Source organism: Hermetia illucens, chromosome 3 (assembly GCF_905115235.1).
Source record: "Hermetia illucens chromosome 3, iHerIll2.2.curated.20191125, whole genome shotgun sequence".
In the NCBI taxonomy this organism is placed as follows: Eukaryota; Metazoa; Arthropoda; class Insecta; order Diptera; family Stratiomyidae; genus Hermetia; species Hermetia illucens.
The window spans coordinates 65975436-65995650 of NC_051851.1; the positions used below are offsets into that span (position 1 = coordinate 65975436).

The 20215-nt window shown below is 41.4% G+C and overlaps 1 protein-coding gene across 1 annotated transcript in view; it reads right to left on the minus strand.

The window, feature by feature from the left end:
* The window catches only part of LOC119653157 (V-type proton ATPase 116 kDa subunit a1-like), a 74060-nt gene that overhangs the window by 41666 nt on the left and 12179 nt on the right, over nucleotides 1-20215 (minus strand). Inside the window, exon 2 of the mRNA XM_038057697.1 lies at nucleotides 2272-2404. Within this exon, the coding sequence (XP_037913625.1) occupies nucleotides 2272-2353 (82 nt within the window). The 5' untranslated portion in view covers nucleotides 2354-2404. The remainder of the gene's footprint in view (nucleotides 1-2271; nucleotides 2405-20215) is intronic.

Genomic DNA, 20215 nt, shown 5'->3' on the forward strand with positions numbered 1-20215 from the left:
TAAGAAGGAAAGGCGAGCTAAATACCAGATACAGACAGATGGGCTGGGAGAAATTCCCAGCTGACCATCGAAAACAAGCTGCTAATTTATAAGCAGATCCTAAGGCCCATATTGACGTACAGCATCCAGCTCTGGGGCTGTGCCAAAGAATCATACCTGAAGGTAATTAAAATGTTCCAGAATAAAGTGCTTAAAAGCATAGTAGACGCTTCCTGATTCATTCGAAATGAGGATCTGCATAAGGACTTGAAAGTACAGTGGGTTAGCGAAGTCATCAAAGCTAAGGCAATTAAACATAACCACCGACGACGTTCACATGAGAATAACGAAGTCCGAAAATTGTCTAATATCGCTAACATAATAAGATGACCGAAAGAAGTAAAGCCAAACGACTTCCTGACATAAAGAGTACCTAAAGTTTCTCAGCGAAGTCAACCAAAGTACTGGGATGGACCACAGGGTCTTCTCCCAATAAAAACGAAACATAAATATGCAAACAAAGCTACTGGATGGGGATATGGATACAAATTTCACACTCTCAGGGATGGTTAACACTGAGGCTAGTCTTTTGAAGATTTCCTCCTCTTAAAAAAACTTGCTATATGCAGAATAATTCACAAACCACACCTTTTCACCAATTTTCGTAACAATTGGTTTACCCGTTTCCGAGTAAATCGGGTGAACAGACGGCCAGACGGGAAGACAAGCATCGAATCGATTATAATAAGGTTTTGATTAAGTCATAAAGAGCAGTTTTCATAGATTTTCCTTGAGGTAAGTTGGGAAGAGGTGATATTTCCGTAATGATCCTTCAATAGATATCTAGAATACCCTCTAGGAACTGAAGGACATCAAACTCAGTATCCGCTGACAGTGAAAATAATGCTTCCTACCGTAAGTGCTACATATACAAATTGCTCGACGTCTTTAATATCTATCAAACGAAAGAGTAAAAGGGAAAAACAACTCGCCAAAAGTACTTTTCCAGCCAATTTTCTGTAGGGCTTTCGTGCTGATATAATCAATACAAGAGAATATGATCTCCAACCCAGTCTATAAATAATCTAAAAATTAATAAATTTAACTGAATTTATGCAAAATCTCTTTAATTTATCTTTTTATTAAATATTTTTAATATACTACTTGTTACTGTTATGTTGTTATAAACAAATTTTCATAATTTTAAAATGTAGACAACAAAGTTGACAAAAAAAAAGGCGGACTGATGCATGTCCGGTACTTTGCATCTCTCCTACCCCCCGCGGCGGTGAGTTGAGATTCCAATTTAGTAATAGACAACGCACCGCTGTGTTACCGACACTGTAAAAACGCACCGATGAGTAATCGGCATTCAACCTTTTAACATTGTCATTAATCTGAACTATCAACGAATTTGAAAATAAGTATTTTCAGGTTTTCTGTTCGTTTTTCTGCATTTCTCATTATAGCAGAACTTATGATCAGAATAAACCCTTGGTCTATAGAGTGAAACAATGAAGAAATGAACATCAACTTCGAATAAAAACCGTAGCTTAAGGAGAGCCTCTTGAAAAGGCACATAAAAGTCAGGAAAGTATAACCAAAACTCTCCCATTGCACTAATACAGTAGATGTTCCACCATATCATGACATCAAAAATTTGCTGTAAACAATAATTCCTTTTTCATGCATAAAAACTCTAAGTTAATAAAAATAAGATTACATTGTTAAACTACAGAAAGTTCAGTACTAGTTCCATTACTGCTAAACACGTCTCCAGAAATATACTTATGTAAACATAAAGTTATTGGTTGAATCAACAGAGTCAGGTGGATGTGCCACTGAAATTACTGATAGTGAAAAATTTGTTAGTAACAAGTACGTTTAACACAAAAAGCTGGGTAGAAGTATTCAAGCGCTTTTATTGGCCACATTGTTCAGGCTACATATTCTCCGCTACACATCGTCAGTAACATACATATGTAGCGGTAAAAAAACGAATTTCAATCTACTCAGATCTTGAACAGATATCAATTTCTAGAATAAAAATCAAAAACAAAAACCTCATGGGGGTGCCATCTAACAGCCAAGAATTGGCTCCCCAAGACTAAGAACATTGAAAGCGGTTAAAACGCTAGTTAAGATCGCCTAATTTACAACAATTTAGTTCGCCACTTGCATGATACAATTATAGATATTAATTGATTCGGAGCTGTGCAAACAACGAACTAGCATTATGTGATTGGGCACACATAAAAATAATATTTGTCTTCTAAGACTTTCATTTCTTACGTCTTTGACAAAGTCGGCACTTCTTGTGGCACTCATTATTCCCATGTTGTGGCAATGACCAAGGCAAATCTGCACCGATCATCTCGAGAATGTACTTCCGTTTTTAAGGTGTGCCTTTCGAAAATCTTTTGATCTGGAACAACAAACAAAGGTTTTTAGAAAGATTTTATAGTTTCTATACGTGTAAATGGTTTATTTCAAAAATATGCACAAAGACTACATCCCCTGGCAAGAGGAAACGACTTGTGCAAGCGTGGTTTATGTACATACATAAAAACATTTCGAGCTCCTTTCAGTTTTGAAAAGAAAGTTGAATTGAAATGTAAATGTATATTTTCCTAAGAAATGAATATTTCGGTATATGGCTATCTGGTCCACCTGTATTTTAACAATCTACCAATTAATTTACGATTTCCTTACACAACTACACAATCTGAATTAATGTAAATATATGAATTTATTTATTTTCTTTAAAATTAATCAATATAAACATCTAAAGCAATGAAATTCATATAAGAGGATAGTGTCCTACTAAAAACAGCAGAGTTTGGTACTGTTTTTGTATTTAAATTAGAAAGCAATGGGTAGCTGAAGCGACAATCGGAGCTAACTAAATTTTGTCTATTCATGCCTGATAAGAGAGAGTCTTCCCCCGGGCCAGAAATTTTCTCGATCACACAGAATGGAAATTTAAGTAGAAAACCCTTATAATTTCCGCCCGTGCCAAGTTTTTTCTAATAATTTTCACCCCGCACGCAGTTTTTTATCTACAGCTCTCGCGCAAAAGGGTGAAAACCGGCACCGACACATTAAAACTATTTTTGAGTCGATCACATTTGTCAATTGCTTTCAATGTCAAAAACAACTTCAGAAAGGAAATAGCCAATCTTCTGCCACAGAACACATTTCACCAAATCGAAACAAGCTAGGCATATATCGTCCTTATGCGAAGATGCTATCATAGAAATGACCCCTGTGATAGTAACATATTATCATAATAATCAACTCCATACTAGTAAAAATGTATAATTGCAACTGTGTAAATATGCATATGCAAAAATGGGCATATGCAAAAATGCGCATAAGCAAAAATTCCAATACCTATTCAATATTTCAAATCCCATTCAATTTTAACAATTATAAAATTCATATTCATTCAAATTTATATATAGATATTTGATTCTTCGAAATTCGCAGATATTTAAATTGATCTAATGCCATCAAAATTTCATTACTGTTCTTTACATGCTATTAACTACTTGCAGCTCAACACAATCCAGGATTTTTTTAGATTAGTCCATTTAGAATTTTTACAACTTCAGTAAGCAGTAATTGGGGGAAGTGATTTTATTCATTAATTCAGGGAAAAGAAACAACCATCTGAAAAATAATAATAGCAGGTTCGCGTAGGCAGCGGATGAAATGGACTGAAGAAATGAACCTATTCATCATCCGCTCCTACTACGAAATAACGGCGGGGGCGGGTACAACATCTTACCGCCCCTTATTGCACCAGAGATTCGTCGAGCGTTTCCCGCAATTTGCGCACGTGACTGTGCAGCGAGTCGCAGACCAGTACCGCTTTATTACTCGCAGCGAGTTCATCGGGGAAACTGGTGACCGAGAGTCGATGGGGGCAGATGCGGCGGCGTCAACAACACCACGCCGCACTGCAGGCAACAGGTTCAGTACTCGCCGAAGCACTCTTCTCCACCGTCCAGCTGAGGTTTCCGCTGAGGTTCGGGACGAATTCCAAAGAGCGTGTATAGAATTCTCGGATATGGATCCTTTGCATAGACCAGGTATTCCCAGGCTCTATGCATCTCCAGCAACTCCGCATCTCGACTGTGTGCATTGTGGTGCAGTTGCGGCTATCAGATTGCACGGTCAGAAGGTTCGCTTTCGTGTTATTGGTTTGAGTGACAAAAGAGATCCACCATAGAAAATTCGTCTGGAACGTCGGCGGGACTCATTAAGGCAGGACATTGCTAGACTGATTCAGATCAGCACTGGCAGTGCCAGCCGACGGGTGAGAAATAAAGTGCAGAGGCTTTACCGGAACTATGCCGTCATATGCATGTCATTCCAGACGTGTCCAGAATGCAACATACGCGAGGAACCAGCGGAGTTTTTTCAGATCTCTCAACGAATCCCAACAGAGCGTCCAGACAATACAGTTCTCGGTGACGGAAGCGAAAGAGTATTGGGGTGGACTTTGGGGGTTACCCGCCCAGCATGCTGAGTGGACCACCGCCGAAGGCACCCGCCATACCAATACGCCTGGCATGAATTTTGTGGATGTTACCGAAGAGGAAGTTCGACGAGCCACAAACAGCTCAAAGAACTGGAGGGGCCCAGGTCTGGATCGGGTGCAGAATTTCTGGTATAAGAAATTTACCAGCGTACACAGGCGGTTGGCACGCAGTATAAATAAGGTCATGAGTCGGCCGGAGGAATTTCCACCCTTCTTCACCGCGGGGATTACCTACCTTATCCCTAAGAAGGACACGGTGCAGGACCCCACAGACACAAGACCGATCACTTGCTTACCAACCCTGTACAAATTCATCACGTCCATTATTAGTGGAAGGATCAATGCGCACCTCAAGACCAACAACATTCTGTCCGAGGATCAGAAGGGCTGCCGAGTTGGGTCAAGGGTTTGCGATTCAGTAGTTGTAGGACAAGCAACTAGAGGTCAAATAAACCTCTTCAGTTGCTATATCGATTATGCCAAGGCTTTTGATAGCGTTCCGCATACCTGGCTAATCGACATCCTAAATCTATATCGCATTGATCCGAAGCTAATTCACAAGCTGGGCATATGTTCAGAATAGGAATTACCGAAGATGATACGTGTCCCTCCTGTAATGAGGAAGCGGAATCCACGGAGCATTTCCTATGTGAATGCCCCGCCTATGGACGCATCAGGCATCAGATCTTTGGTGCCGATGTCCTCCAATTGCGACGGGTAGCATCACATCCACTAACGCAAATCCTGCGATACGTTAACGAATCCGGAATATTCCGTTAGACGGGGGAGGGGAGTACAATGGGCCAACACGGCCTGAGTGCTCAGAAGCTGTAGCTTCTCCCCACCATACACACACACACACACACACACGATCCGAAGCTAATAAAGTTTTTGGCGACAGTCATGGAAGGGTGGCATACCACCTTATCAGTCCGTACATCTGAGGGTGCTAATACCTCAGAGCCCATCCGTATACGGAAGGGCTTCTTCCAGGGGGATTCGTTGAGCCCCCTTTGGTTTTGTATGGCACTGAACCCCCTTTCATGGCTACTGAATGAAGCTAGAGGGCATGGTTTCGCAATAAAGTATGGCCTACGTGCTAAGTGCGAACTGACACACTTGATGTATTTAGATGACATCAAGCTGTATACTGGGACTGACAATCACTTTAGAAGTCTGTTGCGAATAATAGACATGTTCAGCCCTGATATTCGGATAGAGTTTGGTGGTTAGACAAGTGTCGAATCCAAGCCATCCGCAAAGGTCATCACGAGCCGCATGCCGGACATAGCATTGGTGACCTCCACATCGAAGCTATGACCGAGACAGACTTCTACAAGTATCTAGGAATTCTCCAATGCTCGAGTTGGTGATCTGAAGGATGCTCTGCTGTCCGAATTCCTGCGACGTGTAAAGCTGGTGCTGAAATCGCATCTCTCGGGGAAGAATAAAATAAGCGCGTTGAATGCATTCGCTATCCCTTCACTGGCTTATGCATTCGGAATATTGCCGTGGACGAAGACCGATCTGGAAAACGTCCAGCGGCAGATACGGACAACTATGTCGAAATTCCGAATGCATCATCCAAAGTCTACCGTGGAGCGGATGAAACCGCCTCGTGACATCGGAGGTAGGGGCGTGGTTGACGTGGCGGCACAACATCATCGTCAAGTCGACTCGCTACGCGCTTATTTTTACAGCAAAGAGCAGGCGAGTCCCTTGCATATAGCTGTCTGTAAGGCAGACTGTGGACTGACTCAACTTAACTTGAAGGATCGATCTTTCAATCCTCTGAGTGGGGTGAAGTCGGACCAAGAGCGGATCGATGAATGGAAGTCGAAGGCAATGCACGGTAAACACGTAAATTGTCTTTGGCAGCCATTTATCGATTTGCATTTGTCGAACAGATGGCTGTGTGCTGGGGAGCTCTTTGCTGAGACGGAGGGGTTCATGTGTGCCATTCAGGACGGTGTGGTCGCCACCCGAGCTTATAAAAAGCTCATCATGAAAGAACGGGTGGAGAACGACCAGTGCAGAATGTGTGGTTCGGCGTTAGAGACGTTGGACCATCTCATTTCTGGCTGTACTGTTATGGCACCGGTGCAATACATCACCAGGCATAATGCTGTATGTAAGGTTATCCATCAAAACCTTGCATACAAGCACGGGCTGATCACGGGAACATGTCCGGTTTACCGATAAGAGCCGCAAGCAGTACTTGATAGTTCTGCTTACAGCATGTATTGGGACCGGCAAGTTCTGACTGATCGCCATACCGCACACAACAAGCCTGACGTACTGTTAGTTGACAAGACGGGTCGCTCCGCGTATATTATTGATGTTGCTATCCCCCATAATAGCAACATTGAACGGAAATACGTGGAGAAGAAGGTGAACTAGCTCGGGAAATCAAAGAAATTTGGCATCTCGAGCGGGTGGTTGTAGTTCCCATAATATTGTCAGCTACAGGTATTGTACCTAAATCCCTCACGGCTTCCATGCATGCAGAAGTACTCGGGGAGTACTCGACGGATTCTCGCACTGACCTACCACCGGCCACCACCAGTGCCCCTTTGTTTTTAAGTAGGTAGGATCGTCCGAGCTTAAATGCTTGGCACTTAGTGCTAGTATTAGGTAAAATCCGGCATCTGCCGAGATTGTGATAATTCAATCCATATTGGATCAGGGCCTTAAAGTGTATTAGAGCACTTCATTCAAGACCGTAAGGGTACACTATAAGATTACAATACCCTGTAGGAGGCAAAGTGGTCAGCATTGCGCTCACCCGAGATTATTACCCTGATTTGGCTCAGGTACTCATTCACAGCTGAGTCGACTGGTATCGGACGTCAAATCATGATGTAAATTCTGCTGCCGCCAGTGAGGTTTGAACCGCGACTTTCCGTACGATAGCCTTGTGCTCTAACCGCTCAACTATCTGGACAGAAAAACGAGATGTTAAAGTAACAGTTGGATCCACAATAGAAGATGGGATCAAGACAGGTATGCAAGGATACAAACAAATTCAAAGCACGACATGTAGACACTCCTAAACTATTTTCTCTGATAATCATGCATCCTTAGAATCTACTCCATCTCTTCAGATTAGTATGGGAATGCCAGCAAAAACTTAATCCATAAAAACTGAAAACGAATTAACGTTGTAGTGTGTATAAAATAATTGACGGGAACGACAAAATGGACACATTCGCAGGAAGCAGATCCCAATCACTGTTTTGTAGGACGAGAACCTGCACTTGAGATTAGTAAATCCGTAGATTCAAATATCATAAGGGACTGCAATATCAATCAATTACCAAGAAACGACGACCGTAAATCAAGACAGCGGAAATTCTGGAACTAGTGAAATCAAAATGAGGTCAATGATTAATTCACCGTCAACACACCGATAATATATGTATGACAAATCCATAATAACTTGCCTACAGAAACGCAATCTCACTGCAACCAAGAACATGCTTGGCAAGTCGATTGCACGTCTGTGGTTAGTAATAAGGCAGCTCCCCATATTTGCCGCTGAACTGCAATTCGCTTACAAGTGCAATGTACAATAAGCATTCCACGTCGGCGAAGTTCATTCCAAGTCGACAAGATTCGCTCACAAACTTCATTTCACACCACTCCTTCATCTCGCACACACATTTCAGGAAGTTTAGTACATCGTCACTGGACCACAATTTGTTAAGATCAGTCGAAAGTCGACACAAAGCTCAGGATATGTCATGATACATCACATTGCTATTAACAAAGTTTTGGTAGGTCAAAATAGTCACTTTTGTGCAAATTTGCTGCAATCCAAGACTTTGAATGTCAGTATTACACTGAAGTTAATGGTCTGACATACTAAGCCCATAAACATTACAGGCTATCTTGCGATCAAACAGTGGCCAGAACTGTTAATTTAAACGAACAAACAATTTTAAACACAAACTCTTAAAATTCATATAATTAAATGCCACTAAAAGTACACAAATTCACTTTTTATGAATGGAACCGACGGGGCTGATGCAAGCGACATTAATAATTAGCACTTGCAACGCAAAAAGTGCCTTCCGCAGTTATCAAAACGAGTTCATTCAAAATAATTGCATTCAAAAGTAAAAGCCGAAAACGAAAAGCGCTGCCAAATTGCAAATGGCGCAATAAGTGTTCTTTACCGACCTAAAATCTTAATTGCACATTGAAACTGGGTTGGGATCGGAGCTTGCCTCGTGCGCACTACATACGCATCTTAATTGTGTTTCCCGCTTAATACTTACAGCCTGTCAGCCTCTTCCCCGCTACAAGTGAAAAAAAAACCAATAAGCGAGCGGCGAAAGTTCCGAAAAAGAATCGTCAGTCATAAAAAAGTAAGGGGACAGTTCTTAAAAGGTTAGACGACACAGCCTTTCAGTCTCTAGTAAGACTCATATTTCCATAAGTTTGAGGTCTCAGAAACAACATTTCCGAAAACCTGGACGCATCTCCAAAGATACCCGGGAGGCTTTCCCTGAGAAACCGACGTCAAATCACGATACAAATTCCACTGCCACCAATGAAGCCCATGACCTTCCGTACGACAGCCTTGTGCTCTAACCACTCAGCTATCTGGACACCAAATTATTTTGACAAGAACATATTTGACCTCGGTTGATCACCTGGAAATACATATCTCCAAATGTCAATTTGACAGTATTTTGATGGTATTCGCTTATTATATGGTGCTAAAGTCTTAAAAACCTTAAACTTAGCCAACGATGTAGATAGCAAAAAATCCCAAGAGATTAAATTAAAAGAAGCACATGGAAACCACGCTGCTCTACTGATTATCCGTACATTGTAGATTAAAATGCAATTCCCTCGATCAGTGGCTGTGTCCTCTGATTCGGTTTTCTCAGAAAGTCTGCACTATCTGACCCAAGTGTACCCTCCAAGTCTTGTCATGGCTAGCCCTCCAGTATCCTTCTAGGTACTCTTGTTGCATCGATTCACCAACGCGATAACTAACACTAAGATCATGTTTCCTCATAGAAGTCATAAAGATCCTCATATGCTGCATTCATCATGACTTTCCTTGCCAGTTCGTCTTTCAAAAGCGTCAATAGATTTTTCTGACACTTTCGTCACCGTCCAAGTTTAACACGAATATAGCCGAATAAGCTTCATTGGAGCCTTGTACAGTTTACTTTTACGCTTGGGGGATTGCGATATATATATTTTTCGGTGTCGTAATTTGCCACTGTATTTACTCCCGTCCTTAATAGCGAGCCAAAAAACTGCTTGTTTGGGTCATGGAACTCGCTCTATTTCCATTAATCTCTAACAGTTTTATTGTTGACTCTATCAACCGTCAAGCCAGTCTGGCCTCTTTATCGACGCTATTCGCACTTACATTAATCCACTTCATTTTCTTGGCGATGGTTAAATTCAAGGGGGACCATCCCCTGGATCCTATCCCGTTGGCACAAATGATTCCATTAATTCAGGCTGCATTTTCATCTGACTTATTAATCGAATTAATTTGGTGAGCCTCCTTGCTAAAAGTATTACGATCGTCATATAAATTATTACCATCGCCGCTAACGTAGACTTGAAAAAAATCCACAAGTAATTGAAATACATCGAATTCATTCGATGGTTCTTACAGATTTTTACAGAACGTACACAAAATAAGTATTCATCATCATCATCAACGGCGCAACAACCGGTATCCTGTCTAGGCCTGCCTTAATAAGGGACTCCAGACATCCCGGTTTTACGCCGACGTCCGGCAATTCGATATCCCTAAAAGCTCTCTGGCGTCCTGACCTACGCCATCACTCCATCTCAGGCAGGGTTTCCTCCGTCTTCTTTTTCTACCATAGAGATTGCCCTTATAGGCTTTTCGGGTGGGATCATCCTCATCCATACGGATTAAGTGACCCACCCACCACAACCTGTTGAGCGGAATTTTATTCACAACGAGACGGGCGTGGTATTGCTCATAGATTTGGTCATTATGTACGCTACGGAATCGTCCATCCTCATATAGGGGGCCAAAAATTCTTTGGAGGATTCTTTTCTCGAACGCGGCCAAGAGTTCGCAATTTTTCTTGCTAAGAACCCAAGTCTCCCATGAATACATCATAGTCTTGTACAGTAAGAGCTTTGATCCTATAGTGAGACGTTTCGAGCGAAACAGTTTTTGTAAGCTGAAATAGGCTCTGTTGGCTACCAACAACCGTGCGCAGATTTCATCGTCATAGCTGTTATCGGTTGTGATTTTCGACCCTAGATAGGAGAAATTATCAACGATCTCAAAGTTGTAGTCTCCTATCTTTATTCTTCCCCGGTTGACCAGTGCGGTTTGATGTTGTTGGTTGGTTGGTCTCTGGTGTTGACGTTGCTACCATATATAATATTTTGTCTTGCCTGCATTGATGTGCAGCCCAAGTTCTCCCGCCGCCTGCTCGATCTGGATGAAGGCAAAATTGACCAGATACTGCTTTTTCGCCTGTCTTCGGAAAGGTACAGTAGTTTTGCAAAAGATTCCATCGACAACAGTAGCCTTGTTCAATTTTCACGCTAAGAGCGTTAGTATCACCATTGGTACCTCATTCAGATCAAAATATTCTAACCTTTTCTTAACGACGGTATAACCACTTTGGTTAAATGTTTCTCTTTTTTTGGTGGTGACCACGTTATTTTATGAGTTCGTTGTTGAAGCCAATAAGCCGTCGTTAAATTCATCACGACGACTGTGATCACTTTATTCTAAACCTTTCTATACCTCCTCTTTTCCAACACTAGAGGGTAACTCATCACAGTTTTTATCAACTAGGATGTCAAATGCATCCTTTGCGACATCTTCTTTGCCCATTGTTAAAGCCATGCAAAGCACCCACTTATTGATGAGTTTAAGAAATTAAGCAATTTTAATTCTTAAAAAATCGACCTTATGCTTTTTACTGAAAAACTGCCCTAGCATGTTAAAAATAACACAATTTTAAGGTAGCGAATTCATCATTACATTTTGCATAGAAGTACATAGGATTTTAGCGTTACAGTTCGCTCCTTTTATAAAATCTGACTGCCCGTTTACGACTTTCTCCTTCGAACTGATTCAACTTGTCGGAATTCCCTGGTCTCAAACCACGTTGACAGGTTGATGCTTTTAGATAATAAATCTTATCACTTTCCACGTGCTGCTCCTGTATAACAGCACAGTAAAATCTCTATAGAATGCCAGTAATTCAACCTAGCTCTTCAATTGTTCGAACTGTGGGAAAGGCAAGAACAATAAGTTTTCTTCCCCTTCTCTCATTTGAAAATCACATTACTCACCCCCGCCCCATCAGTTTGAATTTCGCGAGAAACAACAACAACAAACAACAACCAAGAGACCGATTATCATACAACCCGAGTTGCCTTCTGGTAGGCTATCGAAGAATGCAAGAATAGCCGAATGGATTGACAATTTAGTTTTTGTCGTTTATTCTACGTTCGATACCATAGAAGCGATATTGAAGCGTGCTGCAGGAGTGACTTTAGATATTAAAAATATGTTTAGTTCAGCCAGCTGGAAATGAATAAACAGCTTCTTGATTAAAACGGACATCCCTAGCCATTTGACTAAGCTTACTTGAAAATCAGTTCTTCGAAAGGATGCTTTGGTATGAAAGGGACCCAAAAAGCACATCATCACAGTAGAACCGCCACAGAGCCTAGTGTTGGGTCCTCTCTTGTGGAATGTTATGTACAATAGAGTGCGTGTCCTTCCCATACCGAAGGTTTTACTAATGATTTGGTTGTGGTTGTCGCGGCCAAACAACCTGAAGATGCTGAAGTGGTAAATTTCGGTCCAGTGTAGCCAAAAGTGGGGACAGTCTTGATAACCAATCGTAGGGCAAAAAATACGACTAGCATACGACCGCAAAAGTTGATTTGAAGGGACATCTGATATCTGGCATAGTAGAGAGCCGAGATACTCGCAGTAGAGTGGTTTGCTTCACCCTACACGACACATGCCAAGCAGGAAGCACTTGCATTTGAGAGGAGTCGAAGGAAGACCAACATAATCTACCGCTTAGTAACGCTAAGAGTGTATAACGCTGTTAGAAAAACATCAGACGAGGTAGCATATGTTATTGCAGGAACGGAACAGACGGTGTCTGGATGAAAAAATAGGAATGATCTACCTGAAAAGGAAGAAGAATACCGAGGATAAAGGGGGAGTTATTCGCGAAAGGTTCGTTGAATCCACACACTGATTCCCGTGCTGTGGAATAGTTTCGGTGACGGATTCGCGGTGAAATTAGCTACTACCTGATTCAATTCCCCACAGGGCATGGTGGTTACTAAAAGTATCTGTACCGACTCAGATTTGATAATTCTTCCTTTTTTCCTAACTATAATTGCACATATGAAATCTTTGAGCATGTCATGTTTTATTATCCACGATTTTGTTAAGAGAGAATAAACTTACATTATTTTTTGAAAATTAGCAAAGCCCGCAAAACATTATCAAGGAAATGCTGAAGTCCAAGGAAAACTATCGACCAATTATCTCACTAATAAGAAAGATTTGTGTGTAGAGCTTAACAAGACGAACGCGGTTGGAAACACAGAAAGCAGAAGGCGTGATCACTTGAAGCGCAGTCCTGATGAAATAAGAAGGAGCAAGTGGGTATGATTTTAATGGGTAAGAATTCTACTTGGGGATCTTAACAGCCAAGTAGGGAAGGGGCCCGTATTCAGGCGATACGTTGGCTCCCATAGCTTACACCAAAATACAAATGATAATGAACTGCGGATTATTCAATTAGCAGTGACACACGAAATGGTTGTTGGAAGTACCTGGTTTGCGCGGAAAGCGGTCCACAAACATACATGGGCCTCTCCAGACAGGACCACTTTCAACCAAATTGACCACGTGTTGATCGAACGCCGCCACCTCTCAGCCTTGATGAATGTCAGAACATATAAGGGGGCCGATATAGGCTCGGATCACTACCTCGTTGGCATGATGTTCCGAACTCAAATAAAACAACCCGACCCAAAATTCCCTCTGACAATCAGGTGAGAGTTAACACTGAAGCCATCCACGGCCACAAACACACTTGGCCCCAGTTGCAAAAGGAGTCGGAACGGCTGGTTTGACGATGAAAGTAAGCTAGCAACGGAATGAAAGAATGCTGCATACCAAGTAATGTTGCATTATCAAAGAACGCGGGCTCGCGCGGAACCTTATCACGAACTCCGTCGAGCAGATAAGCGACTTCACAAACGGAAAAAGGAAGGAACCAACAAGCCTCTGTACAGGGAGCAACTGCACCAGGCGCGAGAGTTTTACCAACAAGTCAGCAGGATGAAGCCTTATACACCTCGATGTTCATCCTGCCGAGACAAAGAGGGAAATCTGATTTCCGACAGAATGGGCATATTAGAGCGATGGGTTGAGTACTTTGATGAGCTACTGAACAACCAGAACATCGGCGAGTTGGAGGTCCCGCCAACTGAAGACGACGGACAAATGCGGACACCACCAAGTATAGGAGAAACAGTCCGTGCAATTCATCGGCTAAAAAATCATAAATCGCCAGGAGCTGATGGAATTACAGCCGAGTAAGTTAAATATGGAGGCGAACAGTTACACCAAATGGTTCATCAACTTGTGCTCAAGGTATAGGACAGCGAATCAATACCTAACGATCGACAACGAGGCATTATCTGTCTCATACATAAAAAGGGAGATATCACACAGTGCAGCAATTATAGAGGTATCACGTTGCTGAGTACCATCTATAAGATATTCTCCTCTATCTTGCTAGGCCGGATAGCTCCATACGCCCAGAACATCATTAGTCCCTACCAAAGAGGCTTCACTCCATGCAAATCAGCAACAGATCAGATTTTATCTCTGCGTCAAGCGATCGAAAAACTGTTGGAATATGGCCACCAGTTGCACCATCTATTCATCGACTTTAAAGCCACCTATGATAGCATAACCAGGGTAAAACTGTACACGGCCATGAGAGAATTCGGTATCCCGACGAAATTGATAAGACTGATTAGGCTGACCTTGACCAATGTGCGAGGCCAGATAAAAGCAGCAGGATCACTCTCAAGACCATTCGACATCAACAACTGTCTACGACAAGGGGATGCCCTATCATGCGTCCTCTTTAACCTGGCCCTCGAGCAAGTGATCCGCGATGCTGTGGTAAATGCAAGAGGTACGATCCTCTTTAAGTCCACCCAAATACTAGCCTATCCTGATGATATCGACATCATGGGAAAAACCACCCGAGACGTACAAACTGCCTTCATCCAGATCAAGCAGACGGCGAGCGGCGCGAGATCTTGGGCTGCACATCAATGAAGGCAAGACAAAATATTTGGGAGCAACGTCAGCACCGAACACCAACAAACCAACAACATCAAACCGCACTGGTCAAAAGGGAAGAATAAAGATAGGAGAATACAACTTTGAGACCGTTGATAATTTCTCCTATCTAGGGTCGAAAATCACAACCGATAATAGCTCCGTGTACGGTTGTTGTCAGCCAACAGAGCCTATTTCAGCTTACAAATCTGTTTCGCTCGAAACGTCTCACCATCGGATTCAAAGCTCTTACTGTACAAGACAATGATGTTGCCAGTCCTCATGTATTCCTCGGAGATTTGGGTTCTTAGCAAGAAGAATTGCGAACTCTTGGCCTTGTTCGAGAGAAGAATCCTCCGAAGAATTTTTGGCCACCTACATGAGGATGGACGATTCCGTAGTCTACATAACGACGAAATCTATGAGCGATACCATGACCGTCCGGTTGTGGATAAAATTCGGCTCAATAGCTTACGGTGGGCCGGTCACTTAATCCGTATGGATGAGGATGATCCAGCCCGGAAAATCTATAAGGGCAATATCTATGGTAGGAAAAGAAGACGAGGCAGATCCTGCCCGAAATGGAGCGATGGCGTAGGTCAGGACGCCAGACAGTTTTTAGGGATATCGAATTGGTGGACCTCGGCGCAAAACCGGAATGTCTGGAGTTCCTTATTAAGGCAGGCCTGGACCGGATACCGGTTGTTGCGCTGTTGATGATGATGAAGAATCATACACACTGCTGCAACCTGACGCAGCAGTATTTTTCTGAGATTTACACCTCCGACCATAAAAAAAGACAAACAGTAAACCGATTTTTTGCACAAAACCTTAAGTAGAGGGATGCTATCTATGCTGTATATTTCATAAAGGACTAAACTAAAGAATTATTTTTTTACCTTTGCTACCTATATATTAGGGAATAAATCAGGGCGATCGTTTCCATTCAAGCATACAAATTTCGGGCTATGAGATAAAAGATATATATATGAAATAATATCTGCTGAAAACGTTAACAAAGAGGTGCTTCTTCCACCTAAATTTATTACACGGTAATGTCGGGTGATCCCTTGCATAAGTCACCAAAAATAAAGCCGAAATTAATCAAACATGCATTATCTATTATCGGTCTCCCATTGCAATGGGCTCGAAAACAAATGTTGAAACTATGGCGATCTTGATTGTTACCTTGCTAAAAATATCACAATAAGACACGTGCAATGTTTCGGTAATGCACAGTCAAATGTGATCAATATAAATACCTACAGATATGATTAGAATAATGAATTGGTTTACCCGAATTGAAAGGGGGCTCAAAACATAGGAAGTGCTTTTATTCGTGACTTTTCTACTGCGGCATTCATTCATGTTCTTGAATTCATGATATCTATCTATATCTATAATCGACTCGAATGTGGTCGATATTTTATCTTACTTTTTTTTAATGAAATTCGATGCAACCATGTTTAGTATCAATTTTCCTTTGCCGACATTCGTGGAGTATAAAAAAGGAAATATGGCGGGATGCTGAGTGTCGAAAATAAATTCATCCCATCTGCCTTTTAGAGTGAGATTCTTGCCTATTTAGGTTACGATTTACGTAAATACTTATAAGAACAACAGATAACAGTTTTTACATCTGCTAATGCGGTTTCTGGTAAAAATTGTATGTTTCATTGCCAAAGGAAATACATAAGTTTTCAGGATTTTGAAACTAGGCCTGAAATTGTTACTTCAAAAATCTTAGGATTATCACCATTTCCCGGCTGAAAAACGAGTTTCCAACAGAAATGATAAAAAATCAAGATAGCTCTAATATAATTATACGTAGCACTCAGATATCCATATCTTACAATACAATACATTGTTGGACACAGAAAAAGTAGGCATAAAACAATAGTATCCTATCGAAGTATAAATAATGTATTGACTGCCAATGTAGTTAATATTTCTTAAATAAATAGGCTATCAATTAAATTTAACAATATTTGCGGGCGGGGAAGTGAGATACATTATAATCATTAGATGAAGAAACCCGTCCAATATTTGACAATATATTTGATAAATTTGTTAAAAGTTGCTGTTCCCAATGCGTGTGTTTCAACTTACGATAAGTAGATGAATTAATTAAAATGTTACATACATATATCACCGAAATGTGAATATCATATGACTCATTTATTTTCCAAGCTGACTCCGCTCATAAATGGGGTAAAAGCTAAAGAAGAAAAAGATATGTAACTCGAAAACTAAGTTTTAACGGAAACCCGTAATCAAGGCACAATTAAGATGAAAAAAATCATTTGGAGACTTGAATTGAGGATTTTCTCAACAGCAGAACTAGATATCCTCAAAGTAGAAAACATGTTCCTACCGATTATCTCACAAATTACACCGCGTTACAGTTCAACATACAAAACAGTCTAAAGCACACTCATAATAATAAATTATCTAAGATAAGATAGCAACAGTTCAGTTCTCACCAAGATTAGAGCAATGCCTGTGTGGGTGATAGACTCTAAATGTAAATAAAGCGCACCGCACTTTATATTCGTTAATGCACAGGTAATAAATCTAATTTCATTCAGACAATGGATTATGTAAATATTCGTCGAACCATGTGATGCTTCTTACTGTGATTTTTATACTTGTGAAATTCTTTCCAAAACAAACAGAAATCGGTGCAATTATTTTGAGAATTTTAATTAGTGTAAAGTGAAATGTTTACCGTGAGTTACAGTAGTAAGTAGCTTTGCTAAATGTGATAAGGAATTCGAAGGTGCCGAATGCAATACGTTTTAGAAAACATGTTTTGGAACTTTATGTATATATCTTATCGTCGGTATCACAAACAGTCATTTTAAGAAAGCAGAGTGCAAAGTTTTGAAGACCTGCGAAGCATTTTTACTATATGAAAGTAATATTTATGTAGGCACATATGCTAGGTCCATAACAACAGATAAGATGACTGGTGCCTCTAGGTACTGATTGTAAGTGTCAATAATAGGTTGATTAATGTATAAGTTCATCGACTTCAAGGTCACCTATGACAACATTTTCTTTATATTTTGAGTAGGATAGGTGAAACTCATGAAGTGAGTGTTGAACTCCCGCGATAATACCTCATCGGACTAACAACTCAATCCTTCTCTGCCGTCAGAGGACTAGCTTGGAAACATTTGAAACATTACTTTTGACTAGCCCTACCTCTCTCCCGGCTTAGGGAATTCATTTCACCAACAGGGGGAGAGGCGAGGAAGGGAATTATTAGTTCAAGGAGATCTTTGCCACCCGGTCCACCCATCGGTCGACCTCATATTTCTTCGCAAGAAAATGAACCCGAAAATAATGTGTAATGCAAGTCCACCTGCCAAGACTCCTCCTATCATTGTTAAGAGAAAGCATAAAGATCCTAACGAATCTCATCCCACCTTGAACAAAAAAAAAGATGTGGTCAGCGTCGTCGACAACTCCATTGCAAAACACACAGTCAGTGCTTCCCCAATCTGAACGTAAGACTGAAAACTGAACCTAGGTAAGGAAATAATCAATATCACCATGCTTTTGATTCAGCCGCGGATCTAAACTGCTAATGAGCCGCACAATCTATCTGCCTTTTGACTGACTTGACTTTTGCCACTCTTTTAGTGAATGTTTCAGTTTTGGTCAAAACGCTTACGATACGCCTGCTTTCAAAGGGTGTCAGCCCACACCTCCGCCCTGTAGAGCAGAACTATATTACACTCATAACAAGGCATCTCTCGTAGACCCCAACGTTCGTCTAAAAAAACTATATGGTGCCTTGGCTCCGAAATACCTTTCATACCGATATCTGTTCAAAGAAAGTTAATAATAGTATATTACTATAATTTTTTGTAATTGGCTGGAAACCCCCCTTAAATTCATTCTAGCGGCACGAAATTCTGCAGTAATGTAGGCTATAATGTAGAGCATGATCATACGAAGTTTGATGGAAATCGCACTATTACTAACAAATTTATAATACGTCGAAGTTGTTGCTTCTTTGAAAATTGAAGACTATCAATGTCAATATCACCCGAAAGTGGACATATGCGTATATTACGTGCTACGTACTAAGAAATACACAAAACCTCTCGTACCTTCCGGTTTCCCGACTTGTTCGACTTAAGGCCAAAATCCCAGCTGCAACCTCATTTTCAAGTCGAGCGTTAACTCAAGGAGCTCAATAGTTGGTTTCACTTCTATAATCAACGCGCCGATCGATATGGGAAGCAGCGTCGATATTTTCTTTTTAGTCAAGATGACTTATTCGGTTTTCTCTAGCGCAAGGTAAGAATGTGCAATGCTGCGTCCCCGCTGCCAGGGACTTATCCCCAAAGCAGTTCGGTTTTAGAGCAGGCAAATCCATGGTGGATTCTGTTATGGAGCTCGTGGATGCGATTCGTCGAGTTGAGGCATATAGCTGCAAATTTCGACGGGCAGTGGAACTAAGATAGCCTGCTATGAAAACTGCTCTCCAAGCTCTTTCATGGTAATAAGTGGGCATTCCTCGACGTCTTCCATGCTGTTCTCATCAATCCGTGCGAAATGTTTAGGGAACAATCGCCGTAAAATATGTTTGATTTTTTCAGCATTAAATGAACAAGATTTTCGAAGAGCACCGACTTTCTGGGTGACTATTTATTCACCTCGTCGACTAGGTCCTCTCAACAGCGCGCTGCGGAGTCTCCTTTTAATTGATTTGTACTCTGCCATTGTGTATGCCTTCTCCCCGGCGTTAAAACGTTGTATCAAACGGCGCGGTTCATGAAACTCCTTCCGTCCAAGAACACATAAAAGGCTTATTAAGTTCATTACTAAATTTAGAAGTGCCCTTCAGCGTGACTTTGCTATTCTAAAAGTTTCAACGAATCTCTCGATGTTCACCTTCGCGAAATTTTTCGCACATGGAGAGCGCTATACTGATGCACGCCAACAAATAGTGCCAACCACTTCGAACGCGATGAGTCCGTGGTCACCTGCCGGGAAGTCTTCCAGAACTCACCGCAAATCCACCGACAGCACCAGTGTTTCCTTTGCACTTTGGGCGCCGGAACGTTGATGTGAATTCAGATATTAAAACCATGAGCCCGTTTTTCGCTTCCATTTCCAGCATTTGTTTCCCTCTCTTGAATGAGTCTGCGTCAAATATCCGGCTTGGCTTCATTTGGTCTAAGATAAACGCTTAAAAATGTTATCCCTAAACCCCCAATCCAGACAAATCCATCCCCCCAAACTGGAAATCTGTGACAGTGTTGCTCTCATCACCATGTCGGATCGGCCTGTAGCTATCAGGAAGAAGAAGC